At 41.3% G+C, this 16,792-nt stretch overlaps 1 protein-coding gene across 2 annotated transcripts in view; it reads right to left on the bottom strand.

The window, feature by feature from the left end:
- The window catches only part of MAD1L1 (mitotic arrest deficient 1 like 1), a 464,357-nt gene that overhangs the window by 277,984 nt on the left and 169,581 nt on the right, over positions 1–16,792 (bottom strand). For both annotated transcript variants that reach the window (XM_083474732.1, XM_083474733.1), the window contains exon 12: positions 6,453–6,593. In XM_083474732.1, coding sequence (XP_083330858.1) covers positions 6,453–6,593 — 141 coding nt within the window. The remainder of the gene's footprint in view (positions 1–6,452; positions 6,594–16,792) is intronic.

Genomic DNA, 16,792 nt, shown 5'->3' with positions numbered 1-16,792 from the left:
CACTCTGGGCGGCTTCCAATCGAATGTTAAAAACAATACAGCATTAAATATTAAAACTTCCCTAAACTGGGCTGCCTTCAGATGTAGATAGCTACTTATTTCTTTCACATCTGAGGGGAGGGCATTCCACAGGGCGGGCACCACTACCGAGAAGGCCCTCTGTCTGGTTCCCTGTAACCTCACTTCTCGCAATGAGGGAACCGCCAGAAGGCCCTCGGTGCAGATACAGTTTAATACACTGTTAAGTGTACATTTTGCATTTTTTAACCAAAAGGATAATCATACCCTTTTAAATCAGTGGACAGGCTGTTGCAGAGTAAATGTAACACAGCACACAGCAGATGCAGTAGAACTTTCACCAATGTGTAGCAAGGAAGAGAGAAGACTTGGGAAGCAGTCCTTGGCATGACAACAAGGTGTTACAAGGCTGTCCCGTTTTCATGTATGATATAATTGTGGGATTGAGGGAGGCCAGCTAATTCCATTTTTTAAAAAACCAGAATCCTCCTTGGCCAAAGTGCTCAGGGCAGGTAGAGAAGAACCCTTGAAAAGTTTGGCTGGGTAACATTTAGCCCCACAAGCTGAAGTCATCTGACCAACCCTGCTCTAATGCGTAACATTGGAAAGAGTCTTCTGGTTACAAGACTATTTGCATCCCGTAGAATTCTCATACACCTACCTGTTTATAACTAAGCACAAACCATGCAAAATGAAAAGGCAGCTCTCTCAGTGAGAAGTCTTTCTTTGCTGCCATCTTGTGGGGACTGGCTGAAGGCTTGCAGTCATGACAAATAAGCCTCCTACCTCCCTTATGGAAAAGCATCTATATTGTCAGTAGTCTATCACCAGATACAGATGGCAACACTCTCCAACGCAGCCACATTCAAGCACTCAGCCTCCACACTGAAATTGCGTCTCCCCTTGTGACAAAATGTGAATGAATAGTAAATGAACATTAGTTATCTCCTCCTTCCAAGCCTTCCTTGGAAAAGAACCCAATTTTAAATCCTCTATAGAAGCCAGGCTCTGTTATCATCTGCTAGTCTCCCACAGTCAGGTAGACTTAAGGAGTTGAGCCGAACTCCCAGGTTGGGGGGGAAAGAGGGAAAAAAACTTCTACAAATGCTGACATGCACCACTGTTATTGCTGACAAGACCACTTTAAACAGGGGACACGTTTAACATTTCAAAAGAGGCACCAAAAGGGGTTTGAGAATGGATGGTAAGAAGTGCAACACAACTAAGTGCTGTTATTTAGTCTTAAAGTCAAATAACCCATAGGAAAGGCAATTAAGACAATCCTTTCTGAGAGACTTTTAACCCCAGCAAGAGGATCCACTGAGAACAAAACCACTAGGGAGGTTGAAAAGGGGGGTGGAGGGAAAATACACATTAAAACCCTCTTCTAGATAAGCATGTGTTTAAATTAGCCAGAGGCCCTGCTGAAGCATCACACAAATGTACTGTTGCCAAATCAGTAGCTGGGTGAGCAAAGAAGCCTGAAAATAGCAAAGAATGTCAGGGATACCTGCCTCAAGGGATGGGTTGAATTTAAGCAGTGCTGCCACTGAAGACAGCTCAAAAACTTATGCTGGCCTAAAATGTAGCTGCCTGGGTTTCAACCAGAACTACTAAACTCTGGTCATAGAATCTTAAGAGCTGGAAGGTATCCCAAGGGTCATCTAGTCCAACCCCCTGCAATGCAGGAATCTCAGCTAAAGCATCCATGACAGATGGCCATCCAACCTCTGCTTAAAAACCTGCAAGGAAGGAGAGTCAACAACCACCCAAGGGAGTCCATTCCACTGTTGAAGGGCTCTGACCACCAGGAAGCTCTTCCTGATGTTTAGTCGGAATCTACTTTCTTGTAACTTGAAGTTCGGGGCCTTGCTTCTGGGGCAGGAGAAAGCAAGCTTGTTCCCTCTTCCATGTGAAAACCCTTCAGATATTGGAAGATGGCTATCATATCTCCTCTCAATCACCTCTTTTCCAGGCTAAACATACCCAGCTCCTGCAACCATTCCTCGTAAGGCTTGGTTCCCAGACCCTTGATCACCTTGGTTGTCAACATCCTTCTTAAATTGTGGTGCCCAGAATTGGACACAGTATTCCAGGCGTGGTCTGACCAAGGCAGAAAAGAGTGGTACTAATACTTCCCTTGATTTTGACACTTTGCTTCTGTTGATGCAGCCTAGAATAGCATTACCTTTTTCTGGCTGCTACGTCACACTATTGACTCATGTTAAGCTTGTGGTTCACAAAGATCCCTAGATCCTTTTCACATGTACTGCTAGTAAGCCAGTTGTCCTCCATCTTATAATCGTGCATCTAGTTCTTTCTGCAAAACCTTAAAATACTCTCATTTTATAGTGCCAATTTGATTCTTCCGGGTGCTGATTTTGATCTTTACCACCCAAGCAACTTGGGACCAGAGCATCTCCAGTACAGCCTCCTCCCAGATTAACATGTTGTGATCTACTTTTAGGGCCTCACTAACTCACAACCTTGTGAATCTTAGCTGTGCAGAATATAGGCCAGGGCCAGGACACTTAAAATTTGGAATTGCTCTCAAAGAGAACTACGCTAAGCTGTACCACTGTTTAGGTTTTATTGTTTAAAAGGGGCAGGGGGAACCATGCAGCTTCCCACATTTACACAAACCACCACAGCTTTGTATAATACAATTAAATACGTTAAGAATAACTGAATAATCAAACCTTTCTAGTCAGAGGCTGCTCAAGCAAAAGGGTACTCTCATAAATCTGTTTCATATATGTCTGTATCTGCTTTTTATGTGTTTTATTTCAGGTGTGAACACCTGAACTTTGGTGATCTGTATCTGTATAGCTACTATTTGTCTGTGTCCACTCAGTGCTTCACACTCTACCACAGTATCTATGTTTTATTTCTCCTTATAGGTTGGTTTGTGAGGGCTTAGCCCTGAAAAGCAACTAATGAATACCTGCAATGAATGGATGAGTCTCCTGTTATGGTTCATACAATGCAAGGATAGGATGCATGGAATTTGATAGTTGATTTATATACCAAGATTTGCCTAAGAAGAAATCTGAGAAAAGAAAAATGGCTCCTTTGGGAGGAAGGGCAGAAAATAACAGGAGGAGGACAAGGAGAAACAAGGTGCTGCAAATGTGTTTGGCAATGACTGGCAGGCAGGCTCCTAATGTGAAAAAAAAGCTGTAAACTGCCCAGATAAATACTTTATCATCTCCATGTGTAAATTCTGAATACCAACAGGAGAAGAGGCTTAACACTTTGTGGAGATCTATTTCATTGTGATTACTGCAGGCACTGGCAGTGCCCAGATGCCAGGATCAGCAGATGTGCCACAGTTATTAGGGGCTGGAAAGGGGGGAGAATACTTGGCTGATCAGTTTTCAGGACACTCAAACCCCCCTCCCTCAAAAAATGGGAAAACAAAACTAGAACATATGGCATTTGATGTGTGAAAACTGCTGGGCCTGTATAACTGATTAGAGTACATATGGAGCTCCTAGATAGTATAAATCTCTCAATATAAAAGGATGTTGTGGGCTATTGAAGGTGTCAGCATGAGTCTCCCTGGCAAATCTCTCTTCATTAATGTTTCCTGCCGAGCCAAATGTGTTGTAATGAAAAGACTATTAATGGAGTTACATTTATGATGCTGCGTTACTGGTGCTAACCTTCCCAAGCCTAAATTTAACAGTGCTCTCTCAAAACAATTGTCAGGAACTTACATCAAGGAGTAAAGCTTGCTTGTGAAGAGCGTACTCAGTGTCAACGGAGTACAAATACAACCAATATCATCACAGGTGCCTTGGCTGACCAGGCTGGCATAACCCCTTGTTCATGAAATCATTAGTTCCAGGGCTCTATTTGCACAAAGGTGAAGCATCATGAAATCTCCATCAGGCGAATAACATCTATTGGGAAGCTGGTGTGTCTGTTAGCTTTTATATTTGAAAATATCTAAATTACTTAAATTTGGAATGGGGAGCCTGCACCCCTCCATATGTTATTGAACTCCAACTATCAGCCACAGCCAATGTGGCCATTAGTCAGGGACAATGGGAGTTGCAGTCCAACAACATATGGAGCGCCACATGTTCCCACACCAACTTAAATGAATATAGTTCCACCTACTTCCTCAAGGGAACTCATGGCATCACATTATGCAGAGAACAATATTTTTTATACAAAGGTAGAAAAATAAATCAGGGAGCAAATGAAATCGTCATTTATTTGAACATAAATTTGGGGAAAGTGACAGAAAGGAAGACAGAGAAGTTTAAAAGGCAGCAATTGTGTTCAATGAAACATTTGCTCAAAAAAGGCTTGAAGGGAAATCAATTGGCTTAGAATGAGTCTAAGTTAGGTAAGAGGGTAGCTGGACTACGGCAAAACAGTAAATATGACATTTGGGAAATCATCTGTTTGAGATTTCTGTTGTCTGTGTTACAGCACACCCTATAGGTAAATTTGAGTTTTCCGTTTGCTGGATATTGGATGTTGGGAACAAATGCCCAGACTCCCTACTGCTCCCACACAGTTCCCCCACCATCATCACCATATTGTATCAGCAACCAGCAGCTCATTATCATCTGGTATTGTTCTGTCTAACAGAGAGCAGCTGCTAGATTCAATTGAATTTTTTAAAGCATTTCTTATTTTAAAAAAATATTTTTCTCCACATGCTTCCTTCAGAAAAGACTGAACAGACCAGTGCCAAAACAAAGAAGACAGAAAAGGAGATTTTCCCTTAAGCAAAAAGGTGTGAAATGTGGAAGGCTAACAATGGAACCTGGAAGCCGAACATTCAATTCACCTTACCAAGATTGAATGAATAGCGGTATTAAAGCCACCCCAATAAGTAACAGTTGGATAACTATGAAAAACTAAATAAAGTATGCACTGCAGGCGAAATCTATGATAAGTTGCTTTAAAAGGCAATCTTCAAAGCAGAAACTGAAACTGCACTGATTCATCTCCCAGCCCCCAGAAGACTGAGTAAAACCTTTGCTAATTTGTGTCTATTCAAAGTAAATCATTGTATAGACTCATAACTACAGAACAAGTACAGCACACTGATAAATATATCTACCTTTCTCCAATCCCTCTCCAAAATATATTGATCTGTTTTGGGCAAATTTATACTATATAGCTTATGCATACCAGCTTTAAATGTTTTAACATTTTTTCCAATTATTATTTTAAATGTTCAGAACAAACGAACCCATCTGGATCAAACCAAAGACCTCTGCTTCCCATAGTGGTCAAGCAGATGCCTGTCAAGTGCCTCACCGCATTGTTGGGATCCAGCTTGAGTTGATAATCTCTGACATGGAGGAGGAGGAGGAGGAGGAGGAGGAGGAGGAGGAGGAGGAAAGCGGGCACGCTGAATGATGGGAACCTGAAATGGAGGAGGCCGGGATCCCCTCTCTCCTTACGAAGATGACATTTCTCCTCCCCAACTTTCCAGCAGAGCAGAGAGCCCCTGTGGAGAGTTTGGGGTGGGGGGCATTTTGAGCAGCTGAGTGGGGAAATAGAACTAGACTGGATAGGATCCAAAATATGAGGGTGCAATCTTGTCACCTAGAAACAGGCATCACCTTCATGCAAGGGAGCAGACCCACCCACCCTGAAAGACAGCACATCTGCAATCCTGATATTCCTTGCAGGGCGAGTAAATGTTGCAAGGGAGTGCACCACACATAGTCTTTAAAAGCTTGGTGGGCTGGGCATGGAAACTTGTTGGGATATCTTTGTCACTTCCATCCAGTTATTAACATCTTGCGCCATCTTGAGCCTTATGTGTGCTGCTGAGTCTATCCCATTAATTGAATAAGAAACAAAATAAAAAAATTCCTTCCGGTAGCACCTTAGAAACCAACAAAGTTTGTTATTGGTATGAGCTTTCGTGTGCATGCACACTTCTTCAACTGCTTGAATAAGGATCTCTTTCTACCTTATACAGTCATACCTCAGGTTGAAGTAGCTTTGGGATAAGTATTTTTGGGTTGCGCGCTGCAGCGATGCGGAAGTAACGGAGTGTGTTACTTCTGGGTTTCGGCGCTTGCGCATGCACAGACGGTCAAAATGACGTCACACGCACAGACGCAGGTTGCGTTCGCTTCTGGGTGCGAACTGGGCTCTGGAACGGATCCCATTCGCATCCAGAGGTACCACTGTATGTAAGAAACTCTGCTTGTGTGTTTTGAGGCAGCAGCCAGGACAGTGCCTCTAGCTGAAGAGCATGAAAGCAACAGCCCTCCTTTACATTTAGTTTCCGGCAACTGGTATTCCTTGGCATGCTCCCTATTCACATGCTGGAGCCTTATTGCTGTCAGCCATTGATGGACACAGCCACCCTGTGAGGTAGGTCACTATTCTTCCCCTTTACAAATGGAGAACTGATGCAGAAAGAGCAAGTGAATATGGTGACTCTACATTACCTCCATTTCACCACAGTGCGCTTGCATTTTTTGTACCATGTCCTCTGCCTCCCGCACACGGAAGTTCAGCTGAGGAGTGTGTTCTGATGGGTTCAACTCACTGTCATAGGAATCCAGAATTCCTCTCATTCCATCACGTGCCTGTTGAAATGGACAAAAAGGAAAGCAAACACAATTAGCTTTTTATGACTTCCATTCATTATTTTTATGGTGTAAACCACCCTGTGATCTTCGGATGAAGGACAATATACAAATTTAATTAATAAATTCAGGCTGCGTTGAAGCTGGTATAATTTATTCCCGTTCCTCCTTGGAGACTAGGCCATTTCCCCACTGTTCAGTTCTGTTGCATTCCATTCTCACCAGTATTAACAATTATAATTAAACAAATATATTGAAATAGGGGAACACATTTGCATTAAATAAACTGTTTAGCTAGAGAAGCAAGGAGATTGCAGAGGGATATGCGGACAACCTCTTCCCTGTTACAAATACATAGTGACAGTAGAAAAAGGCTCAGAGCTCAAACAGAAATAGCTTCTTGAAAACTATTTGGCCTATGTGACTATGACTGCCCAGAAAAGCAGCAACATGCTACTCTGAAAACAAAAGCTAAAATGAACTCCTGCACAGCATCCAGTGAGGCTGTATCTGAGGATACAGACTAACTGTGAGTACTAAGTCATCCCACTCACAATTTGATAGTACACACGCACAACAAGAGAGATTTTTGCAGACTCAGAGCTTATTTAATAATTTGTTTGGAGTGCTTTCACCTTACAGATTTAGCTGATTCACTGGTTGTGTCCACACTCAAATTAACACTCATTAACAGGGTATCCTCACAACTCCTTGTGCACATGGCAGGAAGTTGTGATGGACCTCCACAGCTCACTGGCTGCAGTAAAATAAATGGATACACTACTAAATTCCAGGAAAGATTTTTATTATCTAAACTCTCTCCTCTCACTAGAGTCCTATAGATTGTTGACATAAATATGTCAATGCTTGCTAACTGAGCAGCACTGGAAAACGTTGCCCATAAACCTTCTCTCGGGGGGTGAAGCTTCACAGGAGAACTTGTTGACGTATTTTGTCCATACAAGACAGGATCTCAAAAGGAACTGCTGTCCCCCACCCCCTAAAAAAGAGTTGCACTTCAGAAATAGTACTTATGAGGCCAGCATATAACCCTGCACACACACTTTAGCATATGGACTCTGGGGTGCCTCCAACTTGGCTGTCAAAATGTCAGGTGCTTAATAACCTGGTGTCTGAGAAAGGCTGAGGAAGAGCATATAAACTCGAGGCGGTGTGAAAAGCAAGGTGAAAATACCTGCTAGAAATGTTGCTGATGTGTTCAAAACACTCTTGGTACGGAAAGGTCAATCTGGAAATGCTGGGGATGGCTCATCAGTGGAACCAAAGGACAGCTTCGGGCTAGAGAAACTGAGTTAATGAAGGAGGACAGGAAAGGAGACGGCTTTCAGAGTGGACTAGATGAAATGGCATCACCAACTACTCCTTTTGCTTCAAAGTGTTGGCAAAAAGGAAGTTATGCATAGGGAAGGCAGTTCAACATGGCCTGCTTAGTGTGGGCACCTACCAACTCCTGATTATACCATAAGATCTCAAGCCTGTGGGCTTCAGGGATATATTCAGAATATATTGTTTTCTGAAATCAAATACTTGATAGCCCCTTTACAGACACTTGGAGGAATTGATAAGCCTTTATTATAAGCTATCAAACAAATAAAAGGGCTATCATTCATTAATGGTGTAATGTATCTTGGCTAACTTCAGATTTGATACAAATGTTCAAGTGTTATTGAGGTACAACTCCATGCTAGCTAGTGCTGCTCTCTCAAACTAGCAGTCCAAAACCTGCTAGGTGTCTCTTAGCAACCAGATGAAAATTGGAGTTCTGATTAAAAAAAAAGGTGGGGGGTTCCTATAAGGGTCATGGATTGCTGCAATTAACCAGAAGGTGACACTCTAAAATAAAAGCACAGCAAAAGACATCGGAAAGGGTGTTGGTGTGCTCATGCCCTGCTTGCGGGTTTCTGATTCGCTTGGTCACTGTGAGGAAAGATGCTGGACTAGACAAGCCTTTGGTCTTATGTAAGTCCAGGTGTTCATAACTTCAATATTGTATTACTGCAATACATTCCACATGGAGCTTCCCCTGCAGTTGACCCAAAAGCTACACAGAAAGCTGTGGTGCAACTCCTCAGTCCTACCACTGGCTACTTATTATTTGTATATAAAGCCCTTATCAATTTGGGACCAGGTAACCTTAAGAAAATTGCTTCAGTCTGTAGAACTTGAACTCTTGCAAGTACCATCTGTGAGAAGTCAATATTCCAGTGTGGCAACACCTGTGCCTTGCCTACTGATATTAGACAGGGACCTTCATTATGCTGTTCCAGATGCCTGTTAAAGCTTTTATGTTTCAGTAAGCTTACCAAGGCATCTACAAAAATTACCGTATTTTTTCGTGTATAAGACTAGGTTTTTTCCCTAAAAAATAATGTCCAATATTTGGAGGTGTCTTATGCATGGGGGCCATCTCCTCCCATTTCCTTAAATCAGAGTCCCAAAAATAGGAGGAGTCTTATACATGGGGGCATCTTATAGACAGATAAATACAGTATATAATCCTTTTTTATTTTTTAATGCTAATCTTATTTCTATATTTATAATTGTTTTAGTTTCATGTACACTGCTTATGGCTTATTTGATTAAGAAGTTTCTAAATTATTCTAAATAAACAAATAAAATATTTTAAACACACACACACACTTTGGGCGGGCAGGGCTCAAAGCACCAGGTTAGCCACCTTTCCAAGCATCCTTTTCATGACAGCACCTCTTTCAGCACAGCACCCCATTCATCAGGCCCTTGATGCAGCAGGTAGAACAGCACAGACCACACCATCCTCCATAACAATGTAGAGCCAACAGGATGTGGTGAATACGGGTGTCAAGTTTGAATTAAGATGGCACTTGGCTGGATGCTCTTCTCTCCTGCAAAAGTTTGCTGGCAGCATGCATGTGGAGCCCTTTGACCCTTCAGGTTTGGGTGAGGTTGGAAGAAGAAGGCTCTCCTTCTCTCGTCTCCTTGCACTCTTCGAAAAGCCAGCATCTAGCTTAGAATTGTCTACACTGACTAGAAGCAGCTCTGCAGGTTTTCAAGCACAGGTGCTAGGGATTGGCTTGGGACCACCTGCGTGAAATTCAGGTGCTCTACAACTTACCTACAACCCTTCCACAAGTCACCTACATGTGTTTTCTATCAAAAGGAAAAGCAGTAAGTTATAAAAATCAACTATTGCTCCCAAATCCTTTTTTAAAAAATATTTCTCAGAATGACATACCTGACATTCCCAACCCCAGCCCAGCCCGTAACAAAGTGCCATGCATTTTTGTTTGTTTGTTTCATAATTTTATACCTATCAAACACAGTCACCTAGTCTTTTAACTGAATCTTGCCCCTATTCTTGGATCTGCATTTAAATACTTCAAAGACATGTGCTATTTGACAGTGACTTTCTAATTAGTTGTAACACTAACACACACGCACACGGGCACACACACACAATCAATGGAAACAAAATTGAAGTTACAAATCTAACTAAAGTCAGATACTCGGGGAAAATTTGTTCCTGGGGCAGGTTTATCTAGTGTCATAATTTTATTGAAATCCTATATCTTCCAATTGACTTTTATCGGTTGAAGCTAGATGCCAGAGTTATCATTATTAAAGTCTCAGTGTTGTTTCCAGGGCCAAGGAGGGGCTTTTCCTTTTATAAACAAGCTGTAATTGTCTACATTATTGATCAATAAATCTCCAAAACTGACTCACTTCACCACAGTTCAATTATATTATGTCTTCTGCACCATTTTCCAAGTGAAAATATAGTGTTTTCCTCTTTTCCTTTTTTTTTTGTTAAGAGAGAGAGATTGTTTTGTCATTAACGGTAAAAGAGAAGGAACTATACTGGTCGGCTTCCATAATGACTTTTTAATGACAAATTCTAGTCACAGTTAAATCTGCTTTATTTCCACATGAGTGAACTTCAACTATTAATCCAAAAACAAACACACAGCTCACTTGCTCTCTGACTTCAGCAGACGCAGAAGCCTAAAGCACCACTTTGGAAAGAACAACTGTAAAACTATTTTCCACCCAGTGCCTGTTTCACAGTGTGAAGCAGTCCTGTTCCTAGCATTAAACTTGCATTTTGCTTAATTAACAATGATTTAAAGAGAATATTAATAGATGGTTTCATTAGTAGGAAATCAAGAAAATAATTTTCTCCCCCACCTCCCCGTTTCAGATTACCAAGTCCAATTAGCCCAAACGAGAGATTTTCAACAAGAGACTAGATGGTAAAACTGCTTTAAAAAATAATATCTGCAGCACATCCTGGTACTCCTGAGTGCCTGTCGTAAATAAAATGGGACATATTCATTATGATTAGCTAAGGTGGCCCTCTTGGTTGTGCCAGACTTCAGAGAGGTGTGCTTGGCAGTAGCAAGAGGAAGGCCTTCTCCGTGGTGGCACCCACCCTATAGAACAATTTCCCCCTTCAGTAAGGCAGATGCCAACTCTACTGCAATGTTGGTGCCTCATGAAGACATCCCTCTGCTTCCCAACTTTTGCTGATGTTTTATACCAGTATATGGTATCATGTTTTATTTTGCCCAAGATAACTGATATGTTTGATTGTTGTGTGGATTTTTAATGATTTTTACTGTATTATATTTGCTTAATATGTTTATACCTTGGGGTACCACCTGGGGGTGCCACATGAAAGGTGGAACAAAAATGCTTAAATAAATACATTCATATATTCCTCCCAACTAGCTCATAAAGTCCCTAAGTGGCCACCAGTCACAGGAGACAGCAGGAGAAGAGTTGTGGTCCAAAGATGAGAAGCCTGCTAAAAACAGAGAGGGGAATGTCAACAGAATTTTTCAACCATAGTTCCACAGATATCCCTTAGGGATTCTGTGGAGTTTTATAACAATAACCCCATTTCCCCCTATCCCACTGATAAACCTCCACTCCATGAGTAGTACATGGTCATGTCTAGTCCCATAATGACTCTTGTGGCCCTCAACCCTTCAATGCTGAATGTTCAAACCAGCCTTTGTGAGTGTTACAACAAAACAAGCAATGTATATTTTATTTAGGTTACTTACCACCAATTTACTTGATTTGTTTTACTTTGGGAGCAAGGAATAAGAGGAGTTCTGCAGGATATCATAACATGCTACAGGGGTTCTCCAAACAAAAAAATGATGGGAAACCACCAAACTCTTCAGTTAGGAGTCTTGTATCAAGTGGATGTTAAAGCTGTTACATCCCCAGGATGTCAGACAGCAAAAGGAAGCAGGGAGCTCTCCTTCTTAAGTCAGTCTGTGGAATGTCTTTCCCCAAAATGAAGGAAACATTGTTATATAATATAGGGCCTTGCAACGGAATGCAGCAACATGAAATGTGACACATCCTACACGCTATAAGATTCTATTGCTTCTTCAAAAAAATTCCTTCCTATAGTTCTCTGGCTTCAGCTGTATGTGTGCTTTTCAGGGAAGACTTTTTTTTCTTTTAATGTTACCCACACTGGTGTGAGAAATAAAGTTAATGTACTGTGTTTTGTTCCATTAACTCCTACCTTTATTAGTCATTCAGACCTGTCTACCCCCATTTGTTTCTTCTCCCGCACATATCAAGTTCCTCTTTGGCATAAGCTAATTCTGTTTACACTGGGACTTTAATTTAAAAATAGACTCTTCCTATCAAACTCCCCCCTTCCTTACCCCCCCCCCCCAGGGTCAGGTAGTCTATCTGGCACAGACATCTCAGAGTGATCACTCTTAGCCACTTGGGATGTGAGCCCACCTTTGCATCCTCTGAAGTAGGACCTGATCTCTGATACAAGAACCCTTAAAGCATAATAGCTTTTCAACAGGAAGTGGTGACAGATGAGTTATTTACATTCAATGTACCCAGTTTAAGATAAAGAGAGAGAACATAATGGTCAGGGAAAAAATCATATGCCTACGAACAAAATAGGCCAATTTATTTTAAAACACACACCCTCCCCATAATTTAACATATCCATCTTAAAAAAGCTTGCCTGGCTAAGGGGAATTTGTTTTATAAATGCTGCCATTAAGCTCCATTCTTCTTCCAGAGTCCACAATAAATCAAAGTTCTGTAGTCTCTCTCTCCCTACCCTTCTATAGTAGGAATGTGGGATAGATAGAACAGGAACTCTTGGTGACTTAAGAGTAGATCAGCAAAGATTTCCCACTCCTTATTTTTAACAGAGGCAACAACAAAATGGCTCATCGCCTCCACCACTGAAATGAAGAGGCAGAGGGTGGGGAGAAATCAGGACTGGATTTGTGCGTGGAAGGACTATGTGCTCAGTTCCATTTTGGTACTCAAAACAAACTCCTGAGCTCTGAATTCCTTAATTCAAAGTGCTCATCTTTTACACCTGACCCTAGTTGGTGGTTCTCATAGTTCTAATAAAAAACAAAGCAGATGACAAAAATCTGAAGTCTATGAAACATCTTCAGTTGGCCAGGTATTGCTATCTAACCTGCTGTGGAAGAAGATCAAGAAACAGGTGCTATTATCCACACAAGACCGAACAGGAACAGAAGCAGACTTTAAAAGAACTACTTCATATCGACAGAAAAAAGAGTGAGGCACCTTTAGACTGAGGGCCACATTCCCATCTGGGCAACTTTCCGGGGGCCATGACAGTGATGGGTGGAGCCAGAGGCAACACTGGATAAGACAACAAATGTAAATTGTAGCTTTGTGCAACAGGCTAGTTTATATCCATACATGCACACCCCTCTCCAATCAGGCAACAAAGAAGCACTACCCCATTCCAGCCAGATAAAACCACTCAGGAAAAGTAGTGATGGTGAGGGATGCGGCATGGGGAAAGGAAGTGTGGCAGAGGAGATTCCTAAGGGGCAGACAGAGAAGGCTGGGGAGGTACATTTGCCTCCAGGCTGAGTTCCCCTGCTCTTCACACAGAAGACTTGAGCCACTGGCTACTTTCCAAGCAGGGTCATGGTTGTACAATCTCTGGGTTTTTGCATGAGCAAAGGCTTCAGAATGTCAGTGAAGAGCAATATCCATCCCATCCAGCGCTGACTGTTGCCTAGCCATATGTAACTTCTATTTAGACAGGTGAATGGCCATCTGGTGAAAGTGCTCCAATGCTCCAGTGACACAAGTATCTTCACACCCCCACAGATGAGCTCATCTAATCAATGACTGCCTGCACAGCCAGTGAGAGGAGCCATCCCAAGCATAATGACCGCCTTCCAAGGGCATCACTAATTCTAACCAATTTGCATGTGTTTTGAGAAACGCATTATTCCTGCACCAAGGAAAGCCATAGGAAAGTCAGCCACACGACCCCTTTAGTACTATGGTCAAGCTCGCCCAACAACAATGCCAATGCACTTCCTGCCAGCCACCACTGTAACCAGCCTGAAAGTGAAGCTTTGTTAAAATAAGTGGAAAAATAATTTTAGGCGAAGAAGAAAGGAGAAAATATTTGCATGAACATGTACCATTTTAAAATCCTTCAGGGCATTACAATGAAAAAGTATAAAAACAAAGCAACCAGGCCTGGTTTTAATTAAAAACATAATGTAAAATTATAAGCACTCATACCCACTGTTTTCTTGTATTGTGCGTTCAACTAAATTTTAGCAGGCACCTTCAGTGCACTCATTTCAGTGCCTGCTAAAAACATTTCTGATTAGACAAGCTTACACAGATGATTAGAAAGTTGAGGTAATTTTAATCTATTCAAGTACTTTAACTTTTGTATGTTTAAAAGTAGGGTTGTATTTCCCCCCCCCCCTTGATTTTCCTGTTTTATCTTTTGTAAACTGCTTTGAGGTTTTTGGAGTTGTTCTTTTTTGTTTTTGTTTGTTTTTTACAATCAAGCAGTGTATACATTTTATGAAATAAATAAATTAATAGCAGAGCTATGGGACCTACATTAGCTGAGACAAATTCATACATAACAGATGCTGTTGAATGCCACTTTAATTACTACCACTCATTCTGGTAAAGTTTTGAATATGTGCCCAGCTAAAATAAAATAAAATAAATAAAATCGAATAAAAACCAGGAATAATTCATGTAAATTGTGTATGTATGCATTCGCCCATGGTCAATGTGGAGAATGATGATTCATACAACAATTTTGTAAATGGAGACCTCAACGTAAATTGACGCAATAGAAATGTATCTTGTTCAAGCACTAACATACTCCCAGGGCATAACTTTGTACTACTGGTTGCACCTAATATTCAATTATTTGATAAAGTCAACTTGTATAGTCTTTGCCAAGATAACACAGTTAGGTGAGTCAGCAATCTAAGAAGAAAAAGAGGATTTCTGTTCCCAGTTTTCTTGGGGGGCGGGGCGGGTAGCATTCCTCTCACTGGGGTAGTTTCTACTTCGAGCTGAAAAAGGCAGAATTCAGAGTATTCTGTCCTCTTCCAGGGGGAAGGGTTATCCCACCCTCCAGACTGGCTAGCTGAATAAGAACTCCTTGAACCACAATAATGGCCCCAGAGATCCACGCAAGAAATGAGCCTCATAGGCCATCTGCCTCATGAAATGTTAAACTATGTCACAAGAACAAGGGAGGTGAAAAACAGTGTAGAACAGCAACTTAACATTTGGGTGGGGGGTTGTCTATAGAAGAGAACAAACGGGGGGAAACCGCATCTCTCCCTGCCTACCATCCCATATGTGAGGTGCAAGCAGAAGCCAGACATGCTGAACTGAGGAAAAAGGCTGGCAGAATGCCCACCTCCATGTGATAACATTACTGAGTGCATTACAGAACACTGAATGTACACAAAATTAACAGACTGAACCTTCCCCACAGGAATGTCTGCAGCACTCAGAACAATCAGATGTTCTTTCCCTCTTCAGGTCATAAAAATGTGTAAAAAATGATGATGATGCTGGCCTAGAAATTATCTGAATACTGGGTGTGTTCAGAGATCTCTTTTGCTGATTCAGTATTCCAACACCCACCATGGACAACTCCAGATCCTAATTTGCTAGCTGAATATGTTTATCAATCAGATGTGTTAAGATCAGATGAAAATGAAACCCATCAGCTTAGTTCTTATCAGTGAGATTGCTATATTAGACCAATTTAGGCAGACAGTACAGGTAGAAAGGGAGAATTCTACAAGATGGCAGAAATACAGCATCTCATTTAATATGAACAAGAAATTAACCTTCTGACTACACACTCTCAGCTTTTGTCCTAAACTGAAAGTGGGAGAGAAAAAGTACAAGCAATGAAATGTGCTTCCCTGATCTATAATTTGGGTTAAATGGGGATCGGTTTGGAGATCATCAAAATCTGAGTGGGCTGCAGACTCTCAATCAGTGCACTGAATCCCTACTCTGAAAGCTTCCACTTAGAAGCAGAACAAGAAAAAAAATGAGTAAGTGTTACTCAGTTGTTTAGCACAATCATTTTCCAATACAACTTAATTTCCAAGAGGCACTGGCATTTCAAAATTAGCCAATTATTGATGCTTGGTCTCACAAAGACCTCCATAATAGGATTCCCTCAGCACTCACCCCAAATTGTTCATAAAGCCTGCAGAGTCAATATTAACTCATTTAATGCTAAAATAACAAAAAATATCGGCTCAGAGAAAATGGAGTAGAAAGAAAATTAGAACAAATGTAAGTCTACTCCAATAATCACACTTACATGATCTATATTCTCCTGCTCAACCTTTGTGTCTATTTCAAAATGGACTTCCCCCGCAGCTAAGGTTCTTGGCAGGTTAAAATATTGTGAAACATATTTTAAAACACACAGTCATTAATTTCAGGGAAGAATTTAACTCAGGAACATAATGCATGAAGGAGATCTTTATTTTACATTTATACCCCACCTTCTTCCAATGAGCTGGAGGTAATAAGCATGGTTCTCCCTCTCCTCACTTTATCCTCACAGCTACCCTGTGAGGTAGGTTGGGCTGAGAAACAGTGACTGGATTCAAGTTCACCTAGTGAACTTCATAGCTGAGGTCGTCACATTTTATCCACAATCAGATACACTCCTCAGGCATTTTAAACTATTTAAATAGGATTCAGCACTGCCTATGCATGCCAAAAGAACAAATCCCTTTACTTCCCCCCTCCCCTAAGGAGATTATTTGATGTGTTTACAACTTCGTTACTATCATTGTTTGAGGCATTAAAATTATAGTAGCTGCAAATTCTCTTACAGTCACAGGTTTTGTTTT

Source organism: Podarcis liolepis (genome assembly GCF_965112155.1).
Source record: "Podarcis liolepis genome assembly, chromosome: 14".
Taxonomy (NCBI): Eukaryota; Metazoa; Chordata; class Lepidosauria; order Squamata; family Lacertidae; genus Podarcis; species Podarcis liolepis.
Note: the sequence above shows the minus strand (reverse complement) of the source record. Positions and strands in the feature narration are given on the sequence as shown.